The sequence below is a fragment of the Salvelinus alpinus genome, chromosome 17, assembly GCF_045679555.1.
Source record: "Salvelinus alpinus chromosome 17, SLU_Salpinus.1, whole genome shotgun sequence".
In the NCBI taxonomy this organism is placed as follows: domain Eukaryota; kingdom Metazoa; phylum Chordata; class Actinopteri; order Salmoniformes; family Salmonidae; genus Salvelinus; species Salvelinus alpinus.
The window spans coordinates 13,578,554-13,604,281 of NC_092102.1; the positions used below are offsets into that span (position 1 = coordinate 13,578,554).

Consider the following 25,728-nt stretch of genomic DNA (forward strand, 5'->3'; position numbering starts at 1 on the left):
AGACAGGTTGTAGAACTGTTACATAAAAGCACAGCTTTACTGAACTACATACATACTGAGGAAATAAACAATGGTTGCATCTCAAATGGCACCCTATTCCCTATTCAGAGCACTGCATTCAGACACAAAGAGTTGACATTGAAGCATCTCTTTTAAGTTTGAACAATCAGTATAATCTCAATCTGAAAACATTCAATCTAATGATAAGACCATCACGTTGTTGCATTTGCCGTTTGTTTTTCTTTTTTAAGCACTTTGAGATTATTTCTGTAAGGAAAAGCACTCTAGAAGGTAAGCAAGACAACAGTCTCTGCACGAATAATGCAGCACCCCCCCTTGGACCAATTGAGATATCGCATGTGACTAACAAATGTCAGTTAATTAGTATAGCTCCCGCCTTGGGCCAATCCGTTTAATTTAGTAAACGGCGGATCTTTATGGCAAGACGCATCGTTCACCTAACTTTAGTCAAAATCGTCCCAGTGCTGTCTGAGATATGGCGTGACTAACGTACGAACGAATGAAGATAAATCAACAGTCCCCTCCCTGATTACATCGTGGACGATTGTTATTATCACGTTTGTTTCATAATGAGGCCTGTAAAAGCTATTTATATCCTCATGACAAAACATATCAGGAAGAAGATCCCAATCAATGAAACAAAGTGTTCTTACAGTTTGTCTAGAGAGAGACCCTGGAAGAAGTCAAAGAAAGATGGTAGAAGTATTGGCAAGAAGTCTGGACAGAGAGTGCTAAGACGTAAGAAGGGAGGGAAGGGGGATAGTAAGACTACTCGTCTGTCCAACAACTTAGAAGGCAATTGAAGATCATTTAATAAAAATTGGATTAACCAAACCTAACAAACCATCAGTTTATTATCAAATCTTAGCCGCAATGTTTATTGCATCAAACAGAGGAAGCTTGTGACTTGCATGCTCCGGTATAGAACAAGGCTGGACTATAGGACTATAGGTCATTTCCGCAGGCCCTGTGCCCTCTTTGCCCTCTCTCCCTCCAAAACAAACACAGGGGGAGATTTTATAATTATTTGTTTTATGAGGTTTCTGTTGTTTTGTTTTACACAGGCATGGAAACCATCTCCGGGGAAATGGGTTGGAATGGATTAGGCCACTCCTCTCTGGCATCCGTGACAACAGGAAGAACCAACCTCACTTCCTCCCTCTTCTCCGACTTCACATCCCTTAACAGTTCTCATGAAGGGGCAGGGTCCTATTACTGGATTATCCCCGAGAACGCCTCAGCCACCACGCCCCATGCCTTACCCCAGCCCAGGGTGAGGGATCTGGGTCTGGCCCGGGCGGAGATAGGGGTCCTGGGCTTGGTGCTGGCCCTCACTACCCTAGGGAATGGCTTCGTACTGTGGGTGCTGCTCCGCAGGAGGAAACACAACGCTCCCATGCATCTGTTCATGGTCAACCTGTGTCTGGCTGACCTGGTGGTGGCGCTGTTCCAGGTGAGACTGACACCTCAGAGATTAGAGTCGAATCCAGTTCTCTTGGGATTAACCCCAGCCCTGTTTTGATTGCTAGGCACCACATGTATACAGTAATCAACATCAGTAACCTATGAGAGACCTAAATCACAATGACATGGAGAGTGTGGTGAAGCTAACATGACCATGATTCTGTCCCTTCTAGTCTGTTTAACAATATGAATTAGTCAACTATTCATACAACTCGAAATCATTGTTACAGATATATGATCTTAATTTATTATGTTGCTGCAAATTTTCCTGCAAACTTCTAGTGTATTTGAGTTTTAAAAAGGCTTCTGAAGTTAGTAATTTTCACGTTGAAATTTTAGACTTGATTTGACATAATGAAAAATGTAGCAACCCCTACCAAAATGTCCATTATAATCCACATTATAATTCACGTTTTCTGTTGCTGCTGGATTATTTTCCTGCTGTAGCAAACTGGCTCAAATTAAGATCCTACATCTGTATATGGCCGTCCTAAATGACTAACACACATTCGCCTAATATTGTATGGTGGGTGCAGTTCTCAAAATGCAGTGGAAATGGCGTGAGCATTTAAATAAATATTATTATTCCATTGCTATGGCAGTCAGTCTACTCTGTTTCAATGTCCACACTAGCATGCAATGATTCATGGATTCTAAGTAGTATGCTAGTATCTAACGTAGCCAAGCTAAATTTTCTCTTATTTCCTGTCGGCCCCTCAGGTTTTCCCCCAGCTGGTGTGGGACATCACAGAAAGGTTCCAGGGGCCGGATTTTCTGTGTCGCTCAGTAAAGTACCTGCAGATCGTAGGGATGTTCGCGTCCTCCTATATGATCGTAGCCATGACAGTGGACCGGCACTATGCCATCTGCTGCCCACTGCAGGCCTATCGTGGTGGGTCCGTGTCCCGCTGGAACACCCCTATTATGATGGCCTGGGGCCTGGCCTTACTTCTCTCTATACCACAGGTAGGAGCACTATCACTGACCTCTGACCCCCTGGCCCTGCTGCTCTCCGTACCACAGGCAGGTAGGAACACCAAGCCTAAGCTTGAACCTAAGCCTTAACCTCTAACCCTAACTCCATCATGACTGCCTGGCCCTGCTGCTCTCCCTACCACAGGTTGGCACTGTAGGGGACAGTTAGCCTAACCTTAGTTTTATGTCCACATCTCAACTAAACCCTAACCCTAAACTCACATCTCAGCTCAATCCTAACCCTAAACCTAGCTTCATGTCCACATCCCAGCTCAACCCTAACCAGTGGCGGTTCGTGCTGTTTAATATTAGGGAGGACGATTTTTATTTTTGATTAGCGAGGCTTTATTTCTATTACAGCATATAGGATGACTGTCATTCCTATTCCATTCCCCCAGTTCAATGTAACATTGATGGGTTTAGGCGACTACATCATACTCAAATTTACCCTATACTCATTATGACATTACTAGCCTACAAATGAACATTTATAACGTAGGTGCACAGGTCGAGAGACAAATTGGAGAAATCAAGATGACAGAAAGTGACACAATAAATACCCCCTTGCACACTCTTGCCTGCATCTAGCTGATCATGGGTGTAATCATTAGTCCAAACAGTTGCAAAACACTCCTTTCTATTGGACAAATTTAGGTAGGTCCCTCCCCGTTTCGTTTGCTTTCGTTGAAGAAATGTTTTGCAGCAGAACCACTGTAATGAACACACCCCTGATCAGTGACCAGGCGAAAAATCTTCTCCAAGCCAAACCTTCATAATATAACCACTAGCTGCTACAAAGCCTACATCGTTGTTACCATATTAACATTATAGTCAACAAACTTAAACTAACGCGCTAGGAAACCCACAATCCAATCCATGTGTACAATCACGTCAAGCAGTTTAGCAGTTACAATGGGGGGTGGGCCCCGGAAGCAATCCATTCATAAAACCGAAAGCTTACCTTGACTTGGAAGAGTTGCAGTCTTGGAAATCCTTAGCCAGCTAGCTAAAGTAAATAGCATTCCTCTCTGTTCGAGTCAGGTTTTATTTCTATATTTCTATTACCAAAACACATTCTCATTGACATTAGTGACCTGGGAAATAGTTACAGGGGAAAAGAGGGGGGGATGAATGAGCCAATTGGAAGACGGGGATGATTAGGTGGCCATGATGGTATGAGGGACAGATTGGGAATTTGCCAGGACACTGCGGTTAACACCCCTACTCTTATGATAAGGATCTTTAGTGTCAGGGCACCCGTTCAACGTCCCACCTGAAAGACGGCACCCTACACAGGGCAATGTCCCCAATCACTGCCCTGGGGCATTGGGATATTCTTTTAGATCGGAGGAGAGTGCCTCCTACTACTGGCCCTCCAACACCGCTTCCAGCAGCATCTGTTCTCCCATCCAGGTACAGACCAGGACCGACCCTGCTTAGCTCTCTCCCTCCCACCCTCTCTCTCGTTCAAAACTGATCAACTATTGTTTTTCTCTCTCTTTGAGTCTACTACTCACCACATTTTATGGACTGCAGTGCTAGCTAGCTGTAGCTTATGCCTTCAGTACTAGATGGATTCTTTCAGCCTTTGACTGGATGAACAAGATGTTATTTCATACTGCAAGAAAAGTTGTCATAATTACTGTGTAAGTCTATGGAAGGGGGTGAGAACCACGGGCCTCCTAGGTTTTGTATTGAAGTCAGTGTACCCAGAGGAGTACAGAAAATAGCTGTCCTCCAGCTACACCATGGTGCCACCATAGAGAGTGCTGTTGAGGCTACTGTAGACCTTCATTGCAAAACAGTGTGTTTTAATCAGTTATCTGGTGACGTGATATATATTTACTATAGATTTATCACAAACGTTTCAACATTTTTATTTTTCAGAAATGTACTGAGTAGGATGGGCCTCCCCTTCCTCCACTGAAGAGCCTCCACTGACCCTAACCCTAGCTTCATGTCCACATCCGGGCTCAAAACCTAATCCTAGCCTCAAACACAACCCTAACATGACAGTCTCTGCCCACTTACCGTTTACTTGAGCTTTCACACAACCATTTACATATGTTCTGCCCTCGAGGCAGAGCTGCCCTCAGAACAATATAGAGGTAGGGACACTGGTACTGCTGATCAGTATAGGCTACCTCGGGTGTGTACCAGGGACAGCTAGATGACATGCTGGCTCAGGAAATTAAGTCTCAATGGGACACTCCTGCCCTGACCCCAGGGCCTGCAGTCAAATTTAAGATGTTCCATTTTTAGGCATATCATGAGATCAGTGGAAGTTTCCTAGACTGTGTGGTCTCCTGTTCTGTTAGTTGTGAAGGAAATTGATGTTTAGTTTGGTTTTGACTCCCTCACCCCTCACTCTTCCTTCCTCCCCTCCCTCCCTCCATTCCCCACCCTCTCCCCCCTCCAACATTCCCCTCTCCCCAGTTGTTCATCTTCTCGCGGTCGGAGGTGTCTCCAGGAGAGTTTGAGTGCTGGGCTAACTTCGCTGAGCCGTGGGGACTCAAGGCCTACATCACCTGGATGACCCTAGCAGTGTTCTTACTGCCAGCACTAATCATCACGGTCTGCCAGGTACTGTCTACTACTGAAACAGACGCACACACACTGCCAGGCTTAATGATCACTGTCTGCCAGGTACGACAACAAGTACACAACACAGTGTGACCACAGAACAAAAATATAATAGAAATGTATCCTTTTTCCACATTGACAGGCACAGCGTTAACCGCGGTGCAATGCCCTTGGAGGGTGCCTGGGATCAGAGACCAGCTGCCCTCCGTTTACCAGTTCACTTCCTATTTCATTATCCTTAAGGCTCTGGTCAAAAGTAGTGCGCTATATAGGGAATAGGGTGAAATTTGGGATGCACACCATATCTCTAAGCTATAGGCTACCTGCCACCCCCGAGAACATACAAAACACAGAATTAAAAAATTGATTTTGCATGAATAAAATTTGCTGTGTTTTGATGGAGCGGTTTTTGGTAGGCTCTGTTGAATAAGCTGCAGGGAGTCAGTTCTATCAGATCAAGGACAGGCCGGACAGCTGGTGGGATAGATGGGGTGGCTGTACTGGCTGGTGTTGTGTAGCATCCCGTGGGGGATAGAGACATTCTGGGCTACCTCCCTCTGGTCCAGTCAGACTCAGAGAGAGAGCAAGCTGCTCTATTTAAGGAAATATATTTCCAGGGTCCGGCTATTTGCTGTTTCCCCTGGCCTAATTAACACAGCCTACTGTAGACCTACTGCTGTGTGGCTGGCCTGTCAGAACACTACCCACTGTGAGGGACCCAGCGAGGAACCAGAATAACAGTCAAATGAACCAGATCCCAGCCAAAGATTAGGGACATTGAATTAATTTGTGTTTCATTACAAGTGTAGAGCTGGGTTCAAATACTATTTAAAATCTTTCGAATACTTTGAGTGTGTAATTTATTCTGCCTGGAGTTCCCCCGATGGGCGAGTTTGGTGTTTTGGCAATATTCTATTGGTTCCATTATGCCAGGCAAGCTCAGTCAAAACAGCTTAAGTATTTTTAATTATTTAAAGTTGTGTTTGAACCCAGATCTGATCATGTGACCTCCTTGCTAACATGGTTTGGCAAGACATTGTTCTAAGACCCAGTTTCTCATGACCTGCTGGGGTCTTGTGCTTTTTCAGGAAACAGAATCTAGGACATTTAATTGAGTTAGAAAGGTCTATGTTTGGTGTCTGTGTTGGGATGATTAGGTTTAGGAATCGGTTCCAAAATACTTCTCTATGTGCACTCTTTTACTGTCTAAGTACATTTGATCTATTAGTATCTACAGGTAACTGCCAAAATAAAGGAAACACCAACATAAAGTATCTTTAGGGCGTTGGGCCACCATGACCCGCCAGATCAGCTTCAATGCACCTTGGCATTGATTCTACAAGTGTCTGGAACTCTATTGGAGGGATGCAACACCATTCTGAGATTAATCCCATCATTTGGTGTTTTGTTGACGGTGGTGAAAAACGCTGTCTCAGGCACCGCTCCAGAATCTCCCATAAGTGTTCAATTGGGTTGAGATCTGGTGACAGGCACACAAACCCTTTAAACACTCTATGCTCCTTTGAGACCCCTCTTTCAAAGTCACTGAGATCTCTTCTTCTAGCCATGGTAGCCAAAATAATGGACGACTGGGCATTTTTATACATGACCCTAACCATGATGGGATGTTAACTGCTTAATTAACTAAGGAATCTGTGTGGAAGCATCTGCTTTCAATATACTTTGTATCCCTCATTTACTCAAGTGTTTCCTCTATTTTGGAAGTTAGCTGTACGTTTCTATTAGTTGTATGTATTTTACTCTTTTAGTATCTAGCTACATACTTCAGACATATTCAGACTCATTAAGACACATTCATTCATTCACTCATTCATCTATTTCTTTCTAATTCCAGATCCGGATCTTCAGAGAGATTCACAACAACATCTATCTGAAGTCAGAGAGGATGGTGTCAGCAGAGCTCAAGAAGAACAACGATGTCATCTTCCACTTCCACAGAGTCAAAAAGGACGGCGACAGAGCGACCAGGGATCAGGGGAGAGGGGCATGCAGAGGGGGGAGAGGAGCAGGAGGGGAACAGCTTCTAAAGACTATGAACAACAACCCCTCCAGCACTCTCTGTAACCCTCTCTTACCGCTCTCCCCCCAGTCTACTACAGCTGTTGTACCCTCAGAGTGCTATCCCTACCTGTCCCCCTCTCCACAATACAGCAGCTGTCACAACAACCACACAGTAGCAACACAGCAAAGCCCCTTCAATACCCCAGATAACATAACCCTCCCCTCCAACCCCGGCCTCAGTGACCAAAGGGGCTCTAGTACAGCTGTAGTTCCCCAATCATGTGACACGTGCTCACATGGATCCCATGGCCCAGTCACCTCAGGTGGTTGTGGTGGTGGTTCAGTGCCTCCTAACAATGGTGGATGCTACTGTCATGAGTCCTACACATCCTTCGAGCTCCCATCCTCCCCCCGGTGTGTCTCCTCTCCACGCCCATCGCTGGAGTACCCTCCCCCACCCCCCCGGGCCCTGACGCCCCCCTCCATCTCCAAGGCCATGTCTAAGACGGTGAGGATGACTCTGGTGATAGTGTTGGTCTACACAGTCTGCTGGTCCCCCTTCTTCATCGTTCAGCTGTGGGCCGCCTGGGACCCCAACCCTCCAGACCAAGGTTAGAGATCGAAGACGCACGCACACAGAACACACTTACTAAGCACACAAAGCATACTGAGCTCCAATGTATGTCCAAATATTTGGGTCACTGAGGTTAAAAATATGTTATTGTTTTCATATCCACAGTGTTGGGGAGTAGTGAACATGTAATTCAACTAGTAATTTAACTACATTTTCCAGTAGTTTAGTGGTAGTTGAACTGAATTCAAATCTAGGTAGTGTTTTCAGTAGTTCCGCCACTTCTCAAACTCATATTCACTATCTCCAGCACCATACCAGTATCTACATATGTAAAAGCAGCACGGTTCTATGATCCGTGGTTAAAAAGATATGAAGAAAGTTCCTAAAAAATTGTTCTCTGTGACATCACATTTCTTAAAAGTAAGAAAAACTTTCAACACGTTTCTGGCCAATAGGAGGGTATTTTCTTGCTCCACGCGTCACCTCAATTCTCATAGTATTTGAAAATCATTGATGTCATCGAGTAGAACTTTTTAACTTTATATTTTTTTCTACAAAATGTAAAAATGCACCGTTTTCACGTATGTAGACACTGGTATTGTGTTGGATTAATGAAAATGAGGTTGAAAAGTGATGGAATTGCACTTGAATTACTTTTAGCCATGTAGTGGTATAGCTAACTAGTGGAACTACAAACTATTTTTTTGCAAAAAGAAGAAAATGGGTAAAGTAGGCAATCATTTTCTTTCTTTTTCTTTATCAGACCTGCCCTAATTCTCACTTGAAACATTGTTTTTGTGTTGAAATCCTACTTTGACGCTGGCATGTTTTGGACTTCTAACACCATTTTAAACACCTACAGACTTCTGGGTTGTACAATTGGATCTGTCTATTTCTACTACATCCATTGATACCAACCATTAGTCTGTGTGATTAACGGAGGCTGAGCTAGAGTGGTGTTTGTGAGACAAGGGCCGGGGTAGGTTCTTCAGACATCATATGACCCCAAAGTGATCTGTGCTTGCATTTTACAGTCTATGACATTTCAGATTTACATATGATAACTTTTCACTAAGTACTTTTTCAAAGTAACTTTAGTTCAGTAAACTATATTCTTTGTAGGGGTAGCTTTAGTGTAGCTTAACTTCTTTCAGTGTGAAGTAATTGGTAGTAGGGATTAGAGGTCGACCGATTATGATTTTTCACCGTCAATACCGATTATTGGAGGACCAAAAAAAAGCCGATACCAATTAATCGGATGATTTTTTTAATTTATTTGTAATAATGACAATTACAACAATACTGAATAAACACTTTTATTTTAACTTAATATAATACATCAATCAAATCAATTTAGCCTCAAATAAATAATGAAACATGTTCAATTTGGTTTAAATAATGCAAACACAAAGTGTTGGAGAAGAAAGTAAAAGTGCAATATGTGCCATGTAAAATAGCTAACGTTTAAGTTCCTTGCTCAGAACATGAGAACATATGAAAGCTGGTGGTTCCTTTTAACATGAGTCTTCAATATTCCCAGGTAAGAAGTTTTAGGTTGTAGTTATTATAGGAATTATAGTACTATTTCTCTCCATTATACAATTTGTATTTCATATACCTTTGACTATTGGATGTTCTTATAGGCACTTTAGTATTGCCAGTGTAACAGTATAGCTTCCGTCCCTCTCCTCGCCCCTACCTGGGCTCGAACCAGGAACACATCGACAACAGCCACCCTCGAAGAATCGTTACCCATCGCTCCACAAAAGCCGCGGCCCTTGCAGAGCAAGGGAAACAACTACTCCAAGTCTCAGAGCAAGTGACATCACCGATTGAAACGCTAATAGCGCGCACCCCGCTAACTAGCTAGCCATTTCACATCGGTTACACCAGCCTAATCTCGGGAGTTGATAGGCTTGAAGTCATAAACAGCTCAATACTTGAAGCACAGCGAAGAGCTGCTGTCAAACGCACAAACGTGCTGTTTGAATGAATGCTTACGAGCCTGCTGCTGCCTACCATCGCTCAGTCAAACTGCTCTATCAGATATCAAATCATAGACTTAATTATAACATAATAACACACAGAAATACGAGCCTTTGGTCATTGATATGGTCGAATCCGGAAACTATAATTTCAGTGAAATACGGAACCATTCCGTATTTTATCTAACGGGTGGCATCCCGCATATTGCTGTTACATTGTACAACCTGTCATAATTATGTACAATTCTGGCAAATTAATTACGGTCTTTGTTAGGAATAAATGGACCCCACACAGTTCGCCAAAAAAATATATACTTATGTATTGATTTTAAAGAAAGGCATTTGTCACACCCTGGCCTTAGTATTCTTTGTTTTTTTTATTATTTTAGTTAGGTCAGGGTGTGACATGGGGAATGTATGTGTTTTTGTAGTGTCTAGGGTGGTTGTATGGTTTAGGGGGTTAAATAGAGTAGATGGGTTTGTGTTTAATATAGGTGTCTAGCTGTGTCTATGGTTGCCTGAATGGTTCTCAATCAGAGACAGATGTCATTAATTGTCTCTGATTGGGAGCCATATTTAAGGCAGCCATAGGCACTAGGTTAATGTGGGTAATTGTCTATGTTGTACGTTTGTAGCCTGTGTGTGCACTTACATTATTAGCTTCACGATTCGTTTGTTGTTTTGTTTCAGTTTGTTATAGTGTTTGTTGCGTGTTTTTTCCCTTTCTCTACAATAAAAGAGAATGTATTTTGCACACGCTGCGCCTTGGTCCACTTTCTCTCAGCAAGACGATCGTGACAGCATTGATGTTTATGGTTAGGTTTGGTGCAACGACAGTGCTAAATCATCACCCGTTTTGGCGAAGTAGGCTGTGATTCGAAGAGAAATTAACAGGCACTGCATCGATTATATGCAACGCAGGACACGCTAGATAAACTAGTAATATCATCAACCATGTGTAGTTAACTAGTGATTATGTTAAGAGTGATAGTTTTTTATAAGATAAGTTTAATGCTATCTAGCAACTTACCTTGGCTTCTTGCTGCCCTCGTGTAACAGGTAGTCAGCCTGCCATGCAGGCTCCTCATGGGGTGCAATGTAAGGCAGGTGGTTAGCCTGTTAAGGCTGCAAGCCCGACACCGGTACACCTATGACAACATCCAGCTCAAGTGCAGGGCGGCAAATTCAAAATCTATTTTTTTTTAATATTTAACTTTCACACATTAACAAGTCCAATACAGCATTTGAAAGATAAACATCTTGTCAATCCAGCCAACATGTCCGATTTTTTTAATGTTTTACAGAGAAAACACCACATATATTTATGTTAGCTCACCACCAAATAAAAAAGAGGACAGACATTTTTCACAGCACAAGTAGGATGCAAGTAGCATGCACAAGCCAACCTAACTAACCTAGAACCAACCTAAATAACCTAGAAAAAACTACCTCAGATGACAGTCCTATAACATGTTACACAATAAATCTATGTTTTGTTCAAAAAAAATTCATATTTTAGCTATAAATCAGTTTTACATTACTGCTACCATCATAGCTACAGTCAGAAATCGCACGGGAGTAGCCAGAGAAAATACAGACACCAACGTCAACTACTCTATTTACACATCATAAAACATTTCAGACAAATATATGGTGGATAGCAAATGAAAGACAAAGATCTTGTGAATACAGACAATATTTCAGATTCTTTAAATGTTTTACAGCGAAAACACCACATATATTCATGTTAGCTCACCACCAAATACAAAAAGAGAGACAGACATTTTTCACAGCACCGGTAGCATGCAGCTAGCATGCAGCTAGCATGCAAAGCCAACCTAACTAACCTAGAACTAACCTAAATAACCTAGAAAAAACTACCTCAGATGACAGTCCTATAACATGTTACACAATAAATCTATGTTTTGTTCGAAAAATGTGCATATTTCAGCTATAAATCAGTTTTACATTACTGCTACCATCATAGCTACCATTATAGCTACAGTCAGAAATAGCACGGGAGTAGCCAGAGTAAATACAGACACCAACGTCAACTACTAATTACTCATCATAAAACATTTCAGAAAAATATATGGTGGATAGCTAATGAAAGTGAATACAGCTAGTGAATACAGACAATATTTCCGATTCTTTAAGTGTTTTACAGCGAAAACACAATATATCGTCATATTAGCTTACTACAATAGCAAACATAGCAACAGCATTGACTCAAGGCAAACGGTAGCATAGCACAGTTCGACAGATATATATGAAATAGCATCCCAAATTGGGTCCTTATCTTTGTTGATCTTCATTCAGAATGTTGTACAATGGGTCTTTTGTTCAGAACCAGCTTTGTTTCGATCCAAAACGAACTATTTCCCTCTTGAATTAGCAAACACACTGGCCTTCCTGTGCTAACCTCTCCATCTTGAAAGAAATTCTTCCTACGCATCACGTATAAAATCCCGAATAAATTTAAATAATATAATTAAACTATATTTAAAAAACATACTTTAGGATGATATTGTGACATGTATCAAAAAAAATCGAAGCCAGATGTCATATTCATCGAGAACAACCGTTTTCCAGGTGGAGAGTCCTGGTCCGAGTTCGCGCCTCAGGAAAAATAAATTATGGCGGTCGTCTCATTCAAAGAGGGTGTATGCATTCTCTGAAAGAGATATTCAACTCCTTTCTGTTCTCACTTCCGTATGAGACCCAGAGGAAGGTGTATGACGTGTTTCTACAGTCCTAAGTGACATGACCTTATATAGACAAGCTTTTGAAGAGCGACTTAGCTTTTGGAAATCTCACTTCCGGATAGGAAATGAGCTGTAAAAAGGGTTCTGTTTCACTTAGAGACATAATTCAAACGTTTTTAGAAACTAGAGAGTGTTTTCTATTCAATATTAATAATAATATGCATATTGTACGAGCAAGAATTGAGAACGAGGCCGTTTGAAATGGCCACCTCTTTCCAGGGTACTCAAGGCTCCGCTTACCGCCATAAGAAGTTAAAAAAGATAAGAAAATCGGCCAAATCGGTGTCCAAAAATACCGATTTCCGATTGTTATGAAAACTTGAAATCGGCCCTAATTAATCGGCCATTCCGATTAATCGGTCGACCTCTAGTAGGGATGCACCGATATTACATTTTTGGCCAATACCGATATTTTCCTTGCCCCCCAAAAAACTATACCGATAACCGATATTTAACATTTTAGCAGCCTTTTAAGCATTCTAGTACATTTAAATAGTTAACACACACACACACACACACTGACCAAAAACTTATTTTGTTGACATTTATGTATGTCCCTATTACCAGTAAAACATAATCAAAATCTATTTCTTTCACTTACTTGCTGTGCTGTTTCGTTGTTCACTTGTTCAGTCATTTCAGTCTCAACCAGGATTTCATCCTAATGAAAGGTGGCTCCTCTCCCTGTTCGGGTGGCGCTCGGAGGTCGTCGTCACCGGTCTACTAGCTGCCAGCGATCCCTTTTCCCTTTTCTGTTTGTTTTGTCTGTTTAGTTTCAGCTGTTCCTTGTTGAGGTTGATTAGTTGGGTTATTTAAGCCGGTAGGCCCGCCTGCTCTTTGTGCGGGCTTAACTATTTTTCCCACTGTGTTACTATGTGGCAATACGTATTGTGTTGGGCATTTTGTTATTGTGCCCCCAGTATTCTTGGCGAGCGCTATTTGTTCCCTGTGCGTAATAAACGCTATCCTGAACTTGCCTCCTGCGCCTGACTCCGCACCCACTACGCCCAGATCGTTACACACACACACACACACACACACACACACACACACACACACACACACACACACACACACACACACACACACACACACACACACACACACACACACACACACACACACACACACACACACACTAAGCATACCTCAGTGTCAGTAAATAACCTGTTTATATCTCCTGTTGCTCACACCCCAGACAGATGTTGACATTTCATCAACAATAGCATCTGCCAACAGCTCGCACACAGAGTTAAACACACACATGAATAGGCACCCAACGCATGCAAACACGCACACATAAGTCATCATGCACACACCGATTGCTATCAGCTGTGTAGTCTCTAGTCAACCCCCAGCTCCTTTTATCTTCCTAAACTGGCAATAGTAAAGAGGGAGGAGGCCAGTGCTTGGTGTCCTACTTATTACATAAAAACGGCATGTTAGAAGTAGAAAGGAAATAGGTAAAGTTTAGAGATTTTTGTTCCAGAAGGAAATTTACAGCACGTCTAATAGTGCCAGAGGGAAACTAAAATGGAAAACCGTAAACAGTTCGTTTCCACACTGAATACTGGTACTGTTAAATAGTCACTACTCTCTGTTGTTGCCAAAGAGGAGGAAGGGGACCATGACCTCGATCTCTCCATGCCTATGTCCCAAATGGCACTCTATTCCCTATATTGTGCACTTGAAAAATACTAAGCGATATACTAGAGAGCTATATCTGCCAGTGGATGCGGTACAGCCGCCACAGGTGTGTCCAGCAAGAACAAGTCAGATATCTTCAGAACAGGTTCATTACAGATAAGGGTTCACCACACCATACTCCTTGATTGACAGTGCTCACAGTGGAAGTGAGAGTGTATAAAAGTGTTTCTATGGAACAGAATAGAAAGGAATAACCACGAGTATAGGCTTACATATAATATACAGGCCCAGTAGATGGTATTGGTGGTGGTATTCGTGCTAGTATCTAGAATACACATAAATACACAATCTCTATACTGCTTATGCCAAGATATAATGTAAGGGGCAAAACAAAATGCATAGGCTATAGTAACACACTTACAGCACAAAAGCCCAATTATTGGTAACCATATGATAACTATACATCAATTGAATGACATAGAAAGTAACTGAAATGTGACCGCAATGTACCCAAGGTCTGCGCATGTGCAGGAGACCACAACAAGGAATAGTAACTGCCCCACCAGGAAAGGCACAGGCTAAATTAGGTTACATACATACATACGACTAAATATACAGTGCAAGGTAGCATGAGGCTAAATAAAGGTTGTAATTGTCCATAAACACGGCTATAAGTGTAGCGGTCTTTATATGTACCACTGGAGAACCAAGAAATGAAGAGCGACACCACGGCTGTCTTTTTGGCTTTTATGTCGATCTACAATAGTCTTGTGAGAAGACAGGACAGGAACACATCAGTCTCCAATGCACCATCTGACAAGTTGTTCTACACAGGAGCATGAAGAAAGGTAAAACACATATCCTGTCTCACATCCCCAATACATTGCTAGGTGCTTTCAGTGTTGACAGTACCAAAATACAACAACTCATGTACAAAAACACTGCAACACAAACAATCTACAACGTGAAATCGCCTCTATCCCATTCAGACCTTAGAGGGCCAAAACTACATCTCCCATAATGCAACGCCAGCACCAGTCGGCAGTTTAGCTAACCGTCTGCATCACAGAAAGGCATGCTAGCTAGTAACAGCAACACTTTTTAGCACTCTGTAAACTATATTAATAACAACAATAAAACTCTCAAAGATACATGTTTCAATAGTCTCACACTCCCTTATAACAATATCTACAGCAATAACCTTGGGATGTTTTATTTATTTCACGTTAGTGCTTTGTAGGACTGAGGAGAACGGGAGCTAACGTGTAATAACGTTACCAGGGTGTTAGTAGGTGACGCAAGCACCCAGATGAAATAAAATACATTTAATGAAACAAAACCCGAAGATGTTAACATCATTCAGCTACTGTAGCTGCCTACCTAACATCAACAGGCAGCACCAGTAGCGCAACAATTAAAAATAGACACCAAAAGTAAAGTTCCTGGCGATCATAGCTATATGACTCCCCCCCTCTGTCTGAACTTGGAATATTCCTGTTGACCCCCAACCTGGTTGTTCTGTTCTGCCTTGTGTACTATTTAAATAATTTTAAGTTTGATGGAATAACCTTTTTAACTCTCCCACACAAGCTGACAATATGAACGTGAAAATAATATCGTAAAGGAGGAATGTGGTACACAGAGTATAAATTAGCTGGCATGACTGGCTAGCACCTAATTTACTTGGCTAACGTTAGCTGGCTAAAAGAGTAGCATGATGTAAAGGAAAATACCTTCTAAATATGGTAAATAACTAGACTGCCTTAGCAACAGCCAACTAAAGAAGCAATGACATGTACAGTACTTACAATTAGATGCACGCAATAACAGAAATCATAGAAAACAGTCCAATATGTCCTTCCTTCTCTTCAGACCGCACGATCTCAATCTGATGGCAGGAGGTACACGGGGAACGCCGGACTGTGATTGGCCGATACAAGTGGAGTGATTTATAGGTACCACTTTGGTGAAGATAAAGTGTTGGGCAAATACAATTTAACTACTAGATTAGGGGTGATGAAACGGCTAAATAAGAGCTGGCCTTTTTAACAGCACTATTGTAAAGTAGTGTGTACACTTATTACTATGGAATTATAAACGGGGTATCAGTCCAGTTATTGGGAAAAATGGTATTCTAAGAAGACCTGACTTGTCAGTTATTTTAGTTATGGCTTCATAAAACTACAGTTAGAATAATAGTAATTAATTGATTCATCTGAAGCTATGAATTCTTTGAGAACCAATCAGAGTTCTTTCCCAGAATAATAAAACAAACACAAGTTCTTTATACATGCAAGCAGTGCATTCTAGTCCCGTGAGATCACATGGTACCAGTTAAAAGTTTGGACACACCTACTCATTCCAGGGATTTTATTTATTTGTACTATTTTCTACATTGTAGAATATTTGTGAAGACATCAAAACTATGAAATAACACATATGGAGTCATGTAGTAACCAAAAACGTGTTTAACAAATCAAATCAAATCAGCTTTGCACACTCTTGAGATTCTTTCAACCAGCTTCATGATGTAGTCATGATGTAGTCACCTGGAATGCCTTGTTAAAAGTTCATTTGTGGACTGTCTTTCCTTAATGCGTTTGAGACAATCAGTTGTGTTGTGACAAGGTTGGGGTGGTAAACAGAAGATAGCCCTATTTCATAAAAGACCACGTCCATATTATGGTAAGAACAGCTCAAATAAGCAAAGAGGAACGACAGTCCATCATTACTTTAAGACATGAAGGTCAGTCAATCCAGAACATTTCAAGAACTTTGAAAGTTTCTTCAAGTGCAGTTGCAAAAACCATCAAGCGCTATGATGAAACTGGCTCTCATGAGGACCGCCACAGGAAAGGAAGACCCAGAGTTACCTCTGCTGCAGAGGATACGTTCATTATTGTTAACTGCACCTCAGATTGCAGCCCAAATAAATGTTTCACAGAGTTCAAGTAACAGACACATCTCAACATCAACTGTTCAGAGGAGACTGCGTGAATCACGCCTTCATGGTCGAATTGCTACAAAGAAACCACTACTAAAGGACACCAATAATAAGAAGAGACTTGCTTGGACAAAGAAACACGAGCAATGGACATTAGACCGGTGGAAAGCAAGTTTGACATTTTTGGTTCCAACCGCTGTGTCTTTGTGAGATGCAGAGCAGGTGAATGGATGATCTCCACATGTGTGGTTCCCACCGTAAAGCATGGAGGAGGAAGTATGTGGTGGTGCTTTTCTGGTGACACTGTCAGTGATTTATTTAGAATTCAAGGCACACTTAACCAGCATGACTACCAGAGCATTCTGGAGCGATACGCCAGCCCATCTGGTTTGCACTTAGTGGGACTATCATTTTGTTTTCAACAGACAATGACCCAAAACACACCTCCTGACTGTGTAAGGGCTATTTGACCAAGAAGGAGAGTGATGAAGTGCTGCATCAGATGACCTGGCCTCCACAATCACCCAACCTCTGTTTTTAGCAAAGAGGAGGAACGTTTATTCTATATGACCCCTTACCTATCTATATCTCTGACCTTCACACTCATTCAGCTCTGCCGTAATTTACTGGTTGTAGCCTACGGCTGCTGTGCTGCTGGCTCTGGCAATGTAATGTTCCTCACTGCCCTGCAGGCTGACTGATGGCTGCGTGTGCGTTTGCCCGATCGCGTCTGTGTGTGTGTCTTTGTCTGACCGTGTGTGTGTCCTCTCTCTCTCTGCAGGCGTAGCGTTCACCATCCTGATGCTGCTGGCCAGTCTGAACTCGTGTACCAACCCCTGGATCTACACCTTCTTCAGCAGCTCTGTGTCCAGGGAGCTACAGGCCATGTTACGCTGCAGACCAAGAACCCCGCGCAGGGGCTCCATACCTGACGACTCCACCACCACACACACCTCCACCACCAAGGACAGCCTCTACTGACACACTCAGACACTCACACGTACGTACAGTTGGGTCAATATTTGTTGACACCGTTGATAAAGATGAGCAGAAAAATCATTAGGAAATAAATAATACGAATACTGAGCCATATTGTATGCTATTTTTGTTGTTGAAAATTATATTCATTGATACTAATACAATTGCTTAGAGAAGGAGATTTTGGTAAACAAGTCATTTAAAAAATCTCATAAAGATAGGGATCAAAGTTATTGGCACCCCTGTTTTCAATACTCCAGCACCCTACCCTGGCGAGGATAACGACACTGCGCCCTTACATTTTTGTTGTTGTTGATGAGATTGGAGAACACATTGGGAGGGATCTTAGACCATTCCTCCATACAGAATCTTTCCAGATCTTTGATATCCTTCATCTGTGGCGCATATGGACTGCCCTCTTCAATTCAAACCACAGGTTTTCAAGTCCGGAGACTAAGATGGGATGCCCATTGCAGAATGATGATTTGGTGGTCAATTAACCATTCCTTTAAGGATTTTTAAATGTCCTGGTACTTGATAAAGTGCATGATGCCGTTGACCTTAACAAGGGCCCCAGAACCAGTGGAAGCCAAATAGCCCCACAACATCAAAGATCCACCACCATATTTTTACATTAGGTATAGGATACTTTTCTACATATGCATCTTTCTTTCGACGCAAAACCCACCACTGGTGTACGTGACCAAAGAGCTTTATTTTCATGCCATCCAACAAATGTAAACTCCTGGAGTTTGATACATGGCATTGGCACTTGGATTGGAACCGGTACTGTGGTCAGATGACATGAAAAAAGAGCTCTTCTGCCACGCACACCTGTGGTGGGTTTGTCGTTGAAAAACAGAAGTATACGCAGAAAAGTACCTCACACCTACTGTAAAATATGCTGGTGGATCTTTGACGATGCAGTCCATACGCGCTGCAGACGAAGTATATCAAGGATCTGGAAATATTCTGTATGGAGGAATGATCTAAGATCCCTCCCAATGTGTTTTCCAATCGCATTGTTATCCTCACAAGGGTAGGGTGCTGGAGTATTAATAAAAACAGGGGTGTCAATCACTTTGATTCCTATCTTTTTGAGATGTTATTTATTACTTGTTTAAAAAAAAATATTCTTCAATTTTTTAGAGCACACACACTCCACCAAGGACAACTTGTACTGTCTCACACACACACCACCACCTCCACTGCTGCCGTGCACCTAAGACTAGAGGACAGCCCGCACTGACCTTCAGGCAGCAAACACATTTCCCCCAACACGGAAACATGGACAGCTGTGTTATGGCCAGAAATGAAGGACCCCTATGAAACATCCCCTGTCTGTCTGTCTGTCTGTCTGTCTGTCTGTCTGTCTGTCTGTCTGTCTGTCTGTCTGTCTGTCTGTCTGTGTCTGTCTGTCTGTCTGTCTGTCTGTCTGTCTGTCTGTCTGTCTGTCTGTCTGTCTGTGTCTGTCTGTCTGTCTGTCTGTCTGTCTGTCTGTCTGTCTGTCTGTCTGTCCCCTCTGTCTTCTCTCCCTCACACCGAGGAGGTTGCTATTGAACGAGAGGAGAAACGTGAGTCAGCCGAGGAGGACAAATGTGAGTGAAGACATCGACACTACGTAATGGAATATACACCTTTACAGCACCTGTATAAGTACTGTACCTATAAATATACATGTATCAACAGCAGGATCAGATGTTCACTTGGTACTGTAGAAACGGAACGAAAACAGCTGACCATGGAGTATAAACATCCTGTATTATACGTTGTCTCTACATGTCTCTATATAAAGAGAACAGTGCAGTTGTTGGAAGGTGATTCCCTTCAAGGCTACAAATTACTTCACCTCCCGCAAGAGGGCATGGGTACATTAAATGTTTGTTGACTGGACTACATGCCTAATGTACAAAGCAGTGCATGAGCTCACAGTACGCTATGGTTCAAACTACAGAACAAAGCAGCCAGACAGCAGACTGAGTGAGAAAGAGAGAGAGAGAGAGAGAGAAAGAGGGGGAGAGGGAGAGAGAGAGAGAGGGAGAGAGAGAGAGAGTACAGGCTCAGTGAGCACAGCCTTGCCATTGAGAAGGGTAGACACAGGAAAACCTGGCTCCCTGTAGAGGAAAGGCTGTGCAACCACTGCACAACAGCAGAACCTGAGACGGAGCTGCATTTCCTGACAAAATGTCAAAAATATTAAACAATTAGAGAGTGTCATTTCCCCAAATTTGAAACCCTTATTCAAGGTTGCAAAGACCTCTCTGATGAAAGTAGACTACCCGTCCTGTTGGGGATGACGCAGAGAGCTGTGGGTTGGCAGTGCACTACATTTCTGCCTGCCATAAGTTGAGGGACAGTGTCTGACAGACCAATCAACGTGCACATGTCCTCTACTGTATGCTTATTGTTATTGTTCAAAGTATAGTTATTTTATTTTTTTAAATACAATTGAGAGAGAGAGGGGGAGAGAGGGAGAGAGAGAGAGAGAGAGAGAGAGAGAGAGAGAGAGAGAGAGAGAGAGAGAGAGAGAGAGAGAGAGAGAGAGAGAGAGAGAGAGAGAGAGAGAGAGAGAGAGAGAGAGAGAGAGAGAGAGAAAAGCTGATACTGGTGCAATTCATTGTTAATCTTAGACATACACGTTGTACTGGCTGTATGGTTCTGATTACATATGCATGATTTTATAATCTCCTACATTGTATGCATGAGTGTGTGGATTGAATATGCAGACGGAGAAACAATCTGTGCCCCAAATGGCATCCCATTACCTACAAATTGCACTTCTTTTGACCAAAGCTCTATGGGGCCTGGTCAAATGTAGTGGACTATATAGGAAAGAGGGTGCCATTTTGGACGCAGCTACAGATGCTGTGGGGCTGTGGGAGGGTGAATGGGACTCATTCCACAGAGCCAAGTCTTTGGATCTCTGTACTACCTACCACTTGTATTGATTAACTAGCTGAGTGTACGTGTGTGTGCGTGTGTGTGTATGTGTGTGTGTCTGCACGTGTGCGTGTTTGTGTGTGTGTGTCCTTGTCTCTCTTCTGTCTCTTCTTGTAGGGAGATCCTATGCTGATTATTGGCTGCAACCCAACTCCAATCAGAGGCCTGAAGAGAGGAGAGGAAAGGTGATATGAAGGTAGAGGAACAGTGGATGACTTTTACTCTTTTGTTTAGATCTAGAGTAACTGTCTGAATCCCAGTAGAGGGAGAGGGAGGGAGGGAGAGAGATAGAGAGAGTGAGCATGTCCCATGCCAATAAAGCCCTTAAATTGAATTGAATTGAGAGACAGAGAGGGAGGGAGAGTGAGTGTGAAAGAAATAACTGGAGAGGACCATTTCTGGAAGCAGAATAAACAGAGGATGACAGCGTGGGAGCAATCCTTGGAGGAGGAGCGGTTGAAGTAGTGAAGGCTAATATTATGGATAAACTACAGGAAATCAAATCAAAATGTATTCTAAATGCATGCCTGAGGTGGAATTCATCTTCACTCAGGAGAGCGGGAGAGGAATATCTGGTGAAAGAAAGAAAGAAAGAAAGAGAAAGAAAGAAAGAAAGAAAGAAGGAAAGAAAGAAAGAAAGAAAGAAAGAAAGAAAGAAAGAAAGAAAGAAAGAAAGAAAGAAAGAAAGAAAGAAAGAACAATGGTGACTTGTGAAAAGAGAAAGAGATCTGGGGAGAAATCTGAAAAAATACTCTGGATAAACAATACTAAACACATTGGAGCATGTTCAACATAGCGAGAAGAGAGAGAGAGAGAGAGAGAGAGAGAGAGAGAGAGAGAGAGAGAGAGAGAGAGAGAGTGAGAGAGAGAGACTGAGAGAGAGAGAGAGAGAGTGAGAGAGACAGAGAGAGAGAGAGAGTGAGAGTGAGAGAGAGAGTGAGAGAGTGAGAGAGAGAGAGAGAGAGAGAGAGAGAGAGAGAGAGAGAGAGAGAGAGAGAGAGAGAGAGAGAGAGAGAGAGAGAGACTGAGAGAGAGAGAGACTGAGAGAGACTGAGAGAGTGAGAGTGAGAGTGAGAGAAGAGGGAGTGAATGAATCTAGCAGACCAAGGCTTCGACAATAAACTGGGACGCAATTATGTGATTATATTTCACATCTGGAGAGAAATATGAAAAAGATTATCTGGATAAACAATACTATACACACGGGAGCATGTTCAAGATAGAGAGAGAGAGAGAGACTTCTTAGAAGTACTTCTTAGAAGTGCAATACCACCACCACCGTCATGTATGGATGTCACACTATGAGTATAGCTCATAAACACATGGAAACGTGACTCTTCACAGACTGCCCACGAGAGAGATATCACATTGCTAATATGCAGTGATGACCACATCTGAATATTTTATGGTGTCAAGTCCATGCACAAGTAATAACACATTGTAGAAAAACCACAAGGAATTTAATTTAGACTGTACAATGAAGGAAATTACCATTCCATGTAAATCAATGATTTTAAATATATTTATTGAAAGTATTGCAGAGGCACAGTACAGTACGACCATTATTATTTACAGATTGTGTAAGAGATTATGATGAATATATACTATGTCCGACATACAGGTAACTGCCAAAATAAAGGAAACACCAACATAAAGTGTCTTAATAGGGCGTTGGGCCACCACTAGCCGCCGGAAACAGCTTCAATCCGCCTTTGCATAGATTCTACAAGTGTTTGACACCTTTCCTTCCATTATTTGGTGTTTTGTTGACGGTAGTGGAGATCTGGTGATCTGAGACACACACACACACAGACACACACAAATAATGGGCAACTGGGCATTTTATATATGACCCTAAGCATGGTGGGATGTTAATTTCTTAATTAAATCAGGAACCACCTGCTTTCAATATACTTTGTATCCCTCGTTTACTCACGTGTTTCCTTTATTTTGACAGTTACTTGTATTTTCTATAATTGTAAAGGCTCCAACAGAGATGTACTTGAGTAAAGTGATAAAGAACCAAAAAGACTACACTACTATTCAAAAGTTTGGGGTCACTTACAGATGTCCTTGTTTTTGAATTGAAAAAAAAATTGAAAATGTTTTGTCCATTAAAATAACATCAAATTGATCAGAAACACAGTGTAGACATTGTTATTGTTGTAAATGACTATTGTATTGTAGGAAACAGCAGATTTCTTATGGATATCTACATATGCGTACAGAGGCCCATTATCAGCAACCATCACTCCTGTGTTCCAATGGCACGTTGTGTTTGCTAATCCAAGTTGATCATTTTAAAAGGCTAAATGATCATTAGAAAACCCTTTTGCAATTATGTTAGCACTTTTCTTTAAAAAACAAGGACATTTCTAAGTGGCTCCAAACTTTTGAACGGTAGTGTATATACCAAATATGTTAATGCTACAATATCTGCATAGGAAACAAAGAATAGCCACATGTTCAGGTCTAACGTACAGTAACAATGAAGTTGAGATGTATAAGATAATATTTACTAGATACTGAATTTAGTATGCTTTAGTAGGACTAAGATGAGTTGTGTTTTGGAAATATAGAATGAGGGCATCCGTTGTCTATTAAGGTGAAACTGTCATTCAGTTGATATCAGGATCCAAATTAGCCTGGTCCCAGATCTGTTTTTGCTGCTTTGCCTATTGTCATGGCAAGGCAGCACAGACAGACCTGGGACCAGGCTAGATCCAAATCACTCAGAACCAAACAAAGTGCCTGTATTGTTATAGCCAGTGCTTGACTTGAACTGAAACATGCTCCGGTACTCGTTTTGGGTGCCTGTACTCTTTATATTCAGGTGCAGGAGCTCCACAATACTTTTGAGCTAATATTCTATAAGAGGAACAGGAGCTCAAGCAGTGGAACATTTGAGGCACCGGTACTCAGCTCCGGTGAGCTCCTGCCCAAGTCAAGCACTGGTTATAGCAGCAATAAAATAGTAGAGAGAGGGGCCTCCCTAGCCTGGTCTCAGATCTGCTATCTTGCCAACTGACCATAGGAGTTGGCAATACAACACAAATAGATCTGAGACCAGGCTAGGGCCCCATCCTAGGACAGTACAGTATTTACTGTAGTAGAGAGGCCTTATAATACAGATCTGGTAGTAGAGAGGCCTTATAATACAATATAATACAGCATTTACTGTAGTAGAGGGACCTCACACATTGGACAATATAGTACAGTATTTACTCTAGTAGAGGGGCCTCACACATAGGACAATATAATACATTATTTACTGTAGTTGAGGGGCCTCACACATAGGACAATATAATACAGTATTTACTGTAGTAGAGGGGCTTCCCTCTAGACAGACAGACAAACCACAAAAAGCAGGGATCAGATTCATATTATGTCAGACCTCAAGTCATGTTATATGTTCCACATGTGTTTATATCTCTAATTTATTCCATGTCTAAACAAATGAGAAATGGACATATTTAAGTTCCCGTTACTACCTTATGTTCCTGTATGTAGCGATGTATGTATGTCTGTTTTTGTTATATTTTCTATTCCTTTATTTATTTATAATAATACACAAAATAGGCCCTTCAACTGCATGACAGACTTATGACAACAATAATCTGTTTACAAACCTTTCTTTAAGATCATTATTACTATGATAGCTACATACGTACATGTTGTAACTTTGTGTGTATAAAAAGAGATTAAATCCACATGTCTGTGTCTACCAATTTCAAATGAGACTTTCTCCAGTGTGGTTTGTGAACTGTGTTTAAGAAAACGTGTGATACGTGTCTTTATTGTGTGACCAGCCTAACTAAATGAACAAGACGTTTTCACGTGTCAGTCCAGTAGACCAGTTACAGTCGGCTGATGGTCATGATGGCTCAGTGCTTCATCTGTATGATTTGTGTTCAGGTTTCAACATTATACCCTTTTCACACGAGCCGTAGTGTTCCCGGCTGGTTCCGCATCGTCCACCATAGTTGCTGTAACCGTAAAGGGATGGCGTTAGAATAAGACATGCAAGCCAGTTTGAAAAGAGTATCACAGTTCTGTGGGATCTCTTCCAGAACAGAGATGTTGTTTATCTATCCTGCACTCTTTCTAGCCTGGCTTTTAGATGTTTTTCATCCGTTCCAACTACTGTATATTCCCTACGAATAACACTACGGCTCAGCTCAGTAGTGTGTAAAGGGTGTCATGTCCTCTGGAAGTTACAAACAAACAAACACATTTCTATTGACAAGAAGGAAGTGGATTGTTGTTGTTGTTTTTGTTGTATGTTGATTGTTTATTGTTGTTGTTGTTGTTGAGAGCTCTCAGGTAGCTTTTCTGTTCAGATAGTTTTTGTCTTGATTTTTAACAGATTCATAAGCCAAGAAAAACATGTTTTCAAGGTGGATTATACTTTCCTGAACGCATCCGCTTGTGGCACAACACAACGAATACACAAGAGGATGGAAATAAAAACACTGACTCCGGTGTAGAAAAACAAGTTCCCCACAAGAATTACAATATCATTCCTAGAAACATTTCCCCTGTCTGTTTCCTTGTCTTCACTGGGGTAATCTTGCATGCATAGCAGACTTCCTTTTCAGCCGGGGGACAAGCCAAGGTTTTCTCTAGACACACACAAACATTAGTTAATATAAAACCACTGGCTGTTATAAAGCTTGAGTGCTGTCAGAGGTCATTGATAGAGCATAGCCAGGGCAGGGTCAGAGGTCATTGATAGAGCATAGCCAGGGCAGGGTCAGTGGTCATTTGTAATCTGACAGGAGCTCGGCTCAGCACAGAGCTCCATCTGTGTCCATAGGACAGGCCTGGGTT

General features: G+C 41.9%; 1 protein-coding gene across 1 annotated transcript in view; it reads left to right on the top strand.

Moving 5' to 3' along the window:
* Window positions 1-24,633, top strand: part of LOC139542186 (vasopressin V2 receptor-like) — a 49,357-nt gene extending 24,724 nt beyond the window's left edge. Inside the window, exons 3-9 of the mRNA XM_071347297.1 lie at window positions 1,086-1,474; window positions 2,206-2,451; window positions 4,897-5,043; window positions 6,899-7,676; window positions 17,762-17,980; window positions 19,108-19,556; window positions 21,016-24,633. Coding sequence (XP_071203398.1) covers window positions 1,088-1,474; window positions 2,206-2,451; window positions 4,897-5,043; window positions 6,899-7,676; window positions 17,762-17,961 — 1,758 coding nt within the window. The 5' untranslated portion in view covers window positions 1,086-1,087 and the 3' untranslated portion in view covers window positions 17,962-17,980; window positions 19,108-19,556; window positions 21,016-24,633. The remainder of the gene's footprint in view (window positions 1-1,085; window positions 1,475-2,205; window positions 2,452-4,896; window positions 5,044-6,898; window positions 7,677-17,761; window positions 17,981-19,107; window positions 19,557-21,015) is intronic.
* The last annotated feature ends 1,095 nt before the right edge of the window (window positions 24,634-25,728 follow it).